The sequence below is a fragment of the Parasteatoda tepidariorum genome, chromosome 9 (genome assembly GCF_043381705.1).
Source record: "Parasteatoda tepidariorum isolate YZ-2023 chromosome 9, CAS_Ptep_4.0, whole genome shotgun sequence".
In the NCBI taxonomy this organism is placed as follows: Eukaryota; Metazoa; Arthropoda; class Arachnida; order Araneae; family Theridiidae; genus Parasteatoda; species Parasteatoda tepidariorum.
The window spans coordinates 42,279,561-42,288,198 of record NC_092212.1 but is presented as its reverse complement, the minus strand read 5'-3'; the positions used below and the strand labels follow the sequence as shown (position 1 = coordinate 42,288,198).

Here is an 8,638-nt window from a genome sequence, read left to right as displayed (position 1 = left end):
ATTTCATTTTTGAATTTATTACGCAATGCTTATAAAGATATTTAACAGAAAATTAAGACTATTCAGATGGTGCAGGAGTCCAGTATTCAGTGTATAGTGCCATTATTCTTACAATTACTTCAGGATTAAAAAAAAATCAAAATGTAGCTAAAGATGATGAGTATTAAATCATCATATAACTTATTCTTTCATTTCACTGAAAAAAAGAATGTTGAAAATGAAGCTTAAATCAAAAAGCCTTAAGCTGGTTCAACAAGACTGATAGAATCATTTTGGTATATTAGGAATGTACATATTATAAATACGGAGGTAAATTTATCTTTTGTAAAATTTTATAAACTAACATTTTGCTCCAGTTTATAAACATATGTTTTCATTAGTTTACTCCCTTAAAAAAAAATTATTTGATGCATTACTTAACTAGTTTTGTTTATAAGAGACCTTCAATCTCATGAAGTCAAAACAGTCACTCTAAAATAATAACATCTACGTTAAATAAATTAATACTTTAATCAGTATTTACAACTCTAAGTTCCGAGTACACAATAATAATACAAGTACATTAGAAAATAACACCAGACTGAAGCACAGAAGTGGTTTTAAGAAAACTTGGTCTTTTCAAAAGAAAAGGTGTTCAATGTCTGAATGCTACTCCAGGTGAGAGGCATTGTAAGTATCAACAAATTAAATTAATGAAGATCACCTATTCAGGGCCACCTCTCTGCAATAAAGAGAAAAATCACTTTTAAAATGTCCTAATTGTTTGAAGTCCTTGATCAAGAAACACATAGTTCAAAAGTATTTTTTCTTGGAGAGGCACATAAAAGTTGTTACATTTGATACATATTAGAATAGAAGTTAAATTTAAAGTAAAATACTTTTAACTTAATATATTTTTATCTGAACAACATAAATGTTTAAATTTACACTTATGTTCTTAAAAACACGTATATCAATATTCTTAATATCTTCATGAAAAATAAGTTTAACAAACAGTAAGCAGTTATAAATTTTTTTACAAATGAGTGTAAATCATCTGATATATTTCATAAACTTGAACATCTTTGAAAGTTGGTATTACTTAATATACTTTAATAATTTGCATGTATCGAATTTACTGATTTTGCAGACAATAAAATGTTGGATGTTTTTAAGTGAACAAATAAGAAATATTTTAAGCAACAACAAAACAAACTTATAATTTGCAGTTGAACTGAACAGATCATACTTAAAAAATAATAATAATTTTTTTTGTTTAACATCATTAATTTTCTGTCCCATGTTTAAAACATTCTTTAAAATTAAAATGAACTATGTTATGAATATTTCAAACTTCATTACAAAATCAAGTTAGCAAACATGAGAGGACAAAATAATGTAGTGTGTGTAATTTCCTGTAGAAGAATTTTTTCTGACTTTCTGCAACTTTAGCACTAATATCTTTTCTGCAAGATACTTTAAATTAGTAGCATTTCTATTTGTTATTATTAAAAGTAACAGAAGTGCCATGCTTACAAAAAACTATATAGTTTTCTTAATTGAATATTTATTATTTTTTAAATTCTAATATGAGCAATACTGTCACATTTTGTTGGTGGGGACGTACTAATTATTTCCTCTTTTGAATTTTGTAATTCATCATTGCATTAAAAAATATTAAAAATCATGAAATCTGTAACAATAACTACGGGGAAAAAAATCAAAGACGAAATCAAATGGGGTTTCATTTCGAGATTCGATTGTTGTAATAAATAATATCGTATGAAAAGTATCAGATTTTAAAAACTATGTAGAAATCAATAGCAATAATTGCCAGAATAATCGATAGAGTCATTGCCTTAAACAGTAAATACTGAAATGCATGACTAGAATTTCCCATATTGTTTTAAATATATCGTGATATTTAAAAACTATGTAAAAATCAATAACTGAAAAAAACCAAAAATATAATCTAAACACTACATGGATTAACGATTCTATCGGTTTAAATTGTGTAAAAAAAATTATAATTTAAATAAGTTTTTCAAATCTTATGTGAAAATTTCTGCAGGAAAGAAAACCAAAATTTTTTTTATTTTCCAAATAAAGAAACTTTCTGGAAGAACTTAGTAACGTTCTGCTACAGGGTTTGAATATTAGTTATCAATACATGGAACAGGTGTAAACCTCTGTACAAGATGCATGTGATTTAAACAAATCACTAAAAAACATACAGGAAGTGAAATGCAGTTGTAATACAATTATAAATGCAGGAATTATGGCACACTCACGAGTCGCTTTGAACAACCTTTTTACCTAAATATGACCGTAATCGTCTGTTAAAAACTTAATAAAATTAGAGTTTAAATAATTAAAGTTTTGAGTTGTCCATTATCAACCCGTTAATTACCAGCTACAAAAAATGGCCTATATATGAAAAAATTAATATTAAAATTTGGAGACAAAAAAAATTTATATAAATAAAATATATAATCTGTTTCATAGATTTTAAAAATTTATTTGAATTTTTGCTTGAAATAAGACATGTTTTTGAGCATTATTTTTGTTAAAGAGATATATCAGAGATTGCAGTGCACTTATCAATGATTAAATCTTACTTTCTAATAACTTGCTCACTTTTTCAATTTAACATTATCTAACTTACATCAAAATTAAACTTGAAATAATTGTATTTGATTACAATTCACAAAATTTTAAAATAAGTTTGCACATTAATTGGTGAGTTACATTTATTTTTCAACTGCTACAAAAATACAAAATTTCCTAAAGAAAGATGTTAAAACTCAACATGTTAACAAAGATGGAGTTGAAATATTTCAGATTAATCAATTCACCTTGATAGTGCATGTGCACGAATGGTGAATGAATAATTTCAATTTTGAATTAAACTTTTGAAAAACTAAATGCAGAAAAATAAAATAACTAAGAATTTAAAAAAAAAACTACTTCACATTTACTTCTAATTAATTGAATTACAGTAGAACCTTGATTATCTGAGCCAATCCAGACCACTCGGATATCGGAAATCTCGGTTAATAGAAACTGTTTAAAAACTCGCCTTGCTCGCAAATTTAACATCTTTTGAAATAAATAACAATCGAACATTTTTAAATGATAAAAATAAACATATATAAAGTAATGTTTCACAGCTCAACAAACTCAAAGAGGAAATCAACTACTAGTAGTAAATTTTAAAAAGCAAATAGAAGTTTTCCAAAATATTTTTATGATTAAACTAAAAGATGCATTTTCAAAAAATCAAAAATTTCAAGAAATTATTGTATTTTTTAAATTTAATAAACATTATTTTGTTAATTTTACATTTCTTAAAATATTCCATTACTAAAGTACAGCGCGATAACACATTGCACCTGGTATTCAATAGGGTCAGACGACTACTGGAAACAAAGCATTTTTCATTGCAGTTGACTTCTCAGGATGCAATATTTCCTGAAAGTTGAGTATTTTCGGGGGTAGTAGAACCTGACAGTGAACTAAAAAATGTGGTCTTTTTCAAGGCTCATTCGAAAAGAAAAAAAAAAAAAACGGATTTCAATATCAGTTAACAGAAACCTCGGTTAACCGAAGCTCAGTTATTCGAGGTTCTACTGTATATGATGAGTAAAAATTCTTTCATGAAAATTTTTTGTTTTTTTCTTTCCAAAATCTCAAGACTTATTTCTTTTATTAAAAATTTAAGAGAATAAAAATTTAAATTATACATAATTTGAAAGAACTTCTGTAAAATTAGTAGAGCTGAATATACGGGTGTCGTCAGCGGCAGATCACAGTTGGTATGCCCCCCCTCAGAAAATTTTGTGAATTAAATTTTCTTAAAATTAAAAACAAGGCAGAGATAAAATAATATATCTTGCAGGTACTTAGCACATTTAGTAATTTTTTTTCCTCTTTTGTGCGAAATTTAGAAAACTATTGTGATTATGTAATTTAATTTCATCCGCCTAAAAAATTGGGCCTTTTCAATGCCTATGGTTGGACAACAATATAATTACACAAAATTCATGGTATAAAATTCAACACTTAACCAAAAAAAAGTAACTTCACGAGATTAATTTGGTTAATTAGCATGTTTATAGTAATTATATCTCTAAATATGCATAGGTGCATAAAAAAAAATTATTTGCAACTCAATAAAAGAGCAACTAATGACAAAGTTATAGAATATTAAGAAATAAAATATTAAAATTCCTTTAAAATTATTTCTATAACTTATGTTCATAACAGGACACTGATTCAATGAAAAGAATTTTTTGAACATTTTTCTAAATTTGCTTACATTGTTAAACACTGGATCTTTTTCAGACAGTTTTGCAACATGTCAACAAAAAGTAACATTGGTTGTTCTTACATTAAATTAAGTATATAATACCTAATCATTAAAATTCTCACTTCTATATATTCTATTTCCTGTTGCGTAAGAGGCTTCCGATGATATCTTGCAGGCAAATGTGTATCATCTTCTAAGATAAAAACTGCTTTTCCTTTATCGTGAGTGCTAGTCATTGTTCCAGAAGTTTGTTTACTATTAATTCCTAAATAGTATTAAGGAAATAGTAATTACATTTCAACTATGCCATACAAAAACACAATTATATTTATTTAAAAAAAAACTTGTGCATTCTTACTTATAATATGAAATTAATCATGAACTACAAAATCAATTTTAAACCTAAAAAAGAGTGTGATAACAATGTTTGGCAAAAACCAAATTAAATATCAATATTATTGCAAAATTTTACTAATTAGCTAGAACATCTGAAAAGGTAAAATATCTATTTATTTTAAAATGTCACCTTGAGCAGCTTCTTTACCTCTTCTATTGAATTTTATTAGAGGAATGTGTGGTTTTATAACCTGTAAAAAATATTATTGATGTTAATTAAAACAATTTTTAAAGAAATAACACTTCTAAACAATTGTTCATATACTTATTATTTTGAACCCTTTTCTCGAAAACTTTAATAACACTTTTTTTTTCTTCATAATTTCTTTAATTAAACATACAAATCTCAGATAGGAACAATATTGATAAATTGTTCCTATCTGACAATATTGATGTCTGTTGATAAGTCTATGTCTAACACATTCTAATCTTGATACATCATCAGACATATATTTCTAAAAAATGATGGTTTATCACATGGAGGTAGTATCTAGGTTATATATACAACTGCTATATACATACACATATTCAGTTAGCCTGGAAAAAACAAATTCAACTATTTTTAAAAAACTTTTATTTGGTTTTATGTGTTTGAGAGAAGAAATAAAATAAAAAGTAGGCGGAGGTCTACACTTTTTGGTGGCATTCCGCTTACGCACGGTATACTGAAAATTACTCAGATTTCTAATAAAAGATGGTTTGCAAATATAAATAAAAGTGTAAGTGGTGAAAAAAAAATAAGGAAGCTTCCAAGTATTTTCACACCAAAACTTGAAGATGAAATAATCATTAAAATATTCAAGAGTTGTATAAAACATAGAAAAATGTTATGAATAAAAAATATTGAGTGAAAACTTAAATTCTAATCTTAATTAATGGTTAACTACTTTATTACAAATGTAGTTAACTATAACTACTTCATTAAAATGTATTTACAATAAACTACATTGAAATGTAGTCGCTACTTTTAGGAGATAAATTTCGGTGGAGAGTGTAACTTAATCACTTGTTCAAAATGGTTTTGAATTTTAAAAAAAATAGGCTTATGTAAACAGGAGGAATTATCAAGAAATGTATATTCATGTTCACATAAGCAAGTTTGTTATTCTGAACCAATTTTTATGAATTTGTTATTTTAACCTTCAACTTTTTATACCTTTCTCAGCAGCAAATATATTTGCTTATTTATATAAAAAAATATATATCGCTAAATATATTTAACTTAAGAAATGCTTGGAAATTATCAAATATTTTCAATTTTTTAAGTGCTAAATGCTGTCTTTTTTTTTCCTTCAAGAAATAAAGTATGTCGAAAATTACAGAGAAAATATGTTTCCTTCCATTGAAATAATATCAATGCTTCATAAGCTATTATTCGTAATAGATATTTTAAATATTAGTAATATGTAATTCTTATTAACTTAACACTTGATCATTAGGGCACTCTCATTAATTCCAAAAATTAGTTTCATTTGAAACTTGTTCCCTTACTGAATTAACGTTAAAAATAGTAGCTGGGAAACTACAAAACTACTTTTTTTTAAAAAATTGCATAACACACAACAAACTTCGAAAAAAGTAGCAGTTACAGCAGTTTTGCAACTTATAAGAGTGCTACTTCTGACCACTGATCTTAATAAAACTTTCTAGATTATTAAGCGTGTCTATCTAGAATAGTCACATTTCGCCTCGAAAACAGAATATCACAGGAGAGATATCGTAAAGTTTTTTTAAGTTGATTACTATTTTAGAAAGCAGAAGTTTGTTATAGATGGCTCTTTGTTAACCACCTATAAGTACTGAAGATAATAATAAGAATATGTTTAAATGATCAAGTAAAAGACTGCATATGCTAGCAGAATAGCAATGGAAATTAAACAGTACCGGCAAGGCCACAATTGTGGCAAGCTTTTTGGCAAATTTTGAACATGTTATAAATTAAATTCATTCTCTCCTAGCTTGACAATTTAATACTTTTGTTAATGCACTAGGAATGAAAGTGAGTTTCAGATAAATTAAGGTATCCAACTGGGTGTATCAGAATTTTTTTTTTTCTGAAAAAAAAATCCTTAATTAAAATTTTACTTTAAGTTAGCAGGGATCCTAAAATTTTAAACTTTACTTTAAAAATTAACCTACTTTAACTTCTGACTTTTTTGGAAAATAAAGGTAAATGTGAGCTGAAAACTACGCATTTTTCATGTCACTCTAATAGCTCTATAAAAAAAAAATTTTTTTTTTTTTTGGATCTATCTAGAAATCTTCTAAACATTTCAAATATATGGACAATATTGATTTAAAAAAAAAAAAGCTTGATAAAAATAATATATTGCAGCTTAGACCTAGACTCTCTCTCTCTCTCTCTCTATATATATATATATATAGGAATGTGTATTACTTAGCATAAAGAAATTTCTTAAAATCAACATTTTTTCCGAAAATGCATTTAAAGTATATAATTGCCAAACAACTCGTCTGTAACTATACGAAAAAATAACTAAGACTGCATTTTTAAAAGTCAGAAACAAGAATTTGATCCTTTTAGAAAAGTCAAATAGCTAGATAATTTTTTTTTAAAAAATCTTAATTTTCCTCAAAACTGCTGATTTTTACTCTAACTGATTCATGACTTGTATGCTGTTGATAGTCTTGCATGGCATTTCCTATAGTTTGAGATTTTTATTGAATTTATTATTAAAGAATTTCTAGTAATAAATCATGCATATAAAGCAAATAATAAATGCCATGTTCATAGCTTAAAAATTATAGAATATATTTAAAATAAATCAAAATTGAATTGAATTAAACATAAATTTATTTTTACAAAAAAAATGTATACGAAATTTGAACCAAATCCAATAATTTCAAAACAAAACAACAAAAAGATACAGTTTGCTATTATGTGTTTCAAAAATTTGCATAAAGAAAACGTTCCTTACACTTCAGAAAGGCGGGGATAAGTAATTTATAAGGTAATACGGTTTCCTGTCATTCAAATTAAATTCGATAAGAAATTATGAAATTAGTTAGGAAGGAAAATTGTCGATTACACACCATTATAAGAAATAAAAGATATTTCCTATGCAAATTTTTTACGCTTATATTAACTATTAGTACACAATAATAAACAAATTATGAACGTGCGATATTACCTTCCACGATCGTGCACCGACAGACATTCTTATTTCTTATTAAATTTGTTTACATATGCAACCTACTGCCAAATTTGAACAGACGAAAAGAGATTGAAAGGACATAGAAATAGCTGCCAAATATTTTCTACTAATCTTTAATAAATAAACTAGAATGAGTAAGCTAGAATCTAAAATTCGTCTCTTTTTCGCACGAAACCGCACTGTCGGGCGTGCGGTTTTCCAACAGAACAAGTTTTAGGGAAAATAAAAGAGAAGTATAATATTTTTTAAATTATATATATTTTTACTTACATTTTTAAGCAAACGGAAATTTAGTTATTGAAAAACTGGGAGTACTTTCCATAAAAAAAATGCAAAAACCATTGCGGACCGTTCTAACTGCATACGTTTCATGTATCTCCGATTACCGTAGATAGAAAAGATTAGTGAATTTTCGAGACAGAATGTTTCATTTAAGGGAGCATTATTGATGCATGCAAAAAACATAGCATATTTTCGATAGCAACGCTCGAATATGCTAAGCTGGGAGGAGATCGGTTCCATGCCTTGACCCTTCCCTTTCCTCAGTTGTATAGGAATTTAATACGATATTTTCCCTTTTCTTAATATTTTTCGTATTTCATTGCCACAACTATTTTTTTAAAATTTTCACGACTCTTTCTTTTAGAACAATGCAGTTTTCAGTTCCAAGTAGTTTCCTAACTTAAAAGTTTCTAATCTATTTGAAAATCAAAAGAGAAACTGCCGTACTTCCTTCTCCTATGACTCTAAACAAGGTAATGGTGATTTCCAAAGGTAA

At 26.6% G+C, this 8,638-nt stretch overlaps 1 protein-coding gene across 2 annotated transcripts; it reads right to left on the bottom strand.

Annotated features, from left to right (window-relative positions):
• Window positions 1-491: 491 nt before the first annotated feature.
• Window positions 492-7,985, bottom strand: LOC107445821 (alpha-ketoglutarate dehydrogenase component 4). Of its 2 annotated transcripts, none has more exons than XM_016060309.4 (4): window positions 7,837-7,985; window positions 4,833-4,875; window positions 4,411-4,553; window positions 492-721 (listed from the first exon to the last, which is right to left on the bottom strand). In XM_016060309.4, exons 1-4 carry the CDS (start codon window positions 7,861-7,863, stop codon window positions 704-706), a joined length of 231 nt encoding a protein of 76 aa, XP_015915795.2. In that variant the 5' UTR covers window positions 7,864-7,985; the 3' UTR covers window positions 492-703. The 2 variants fall into 2 exon arrangements, with proteins under 2 accessions (XP_015915795.2, XP_015915794.2); XM_016060308.4 differs by having other exon boundaries at window positions 4,815-4,875; window positions 7,837-7,980.
• Window positions 7,986-8,638: the final 653 nt, after the last annotated feature.

Bases quoted from the DNA above. Each gene is read 5' to 3' on its own strand.
- LOC107445821 (XM_016060308.4), bottom strand. From the start codon at position 7,863: ATGTCTGTCGGTGCACGATCGTGGAAG. The intron at 4,876-7,836 runs GTAATATCGCAC...TATTTTTTACAG, and splicing joins TCGGTGCACGATCGTGGAAG to GTTATAAAACCACACATTCC. The intron at 4,554-4,814 runs GTGACATTTTAA...AATACTATTTAG, and splicing joins AGGTAAAGAAGCTGCTCAAG to GAATTAATAGTAAACAAACT.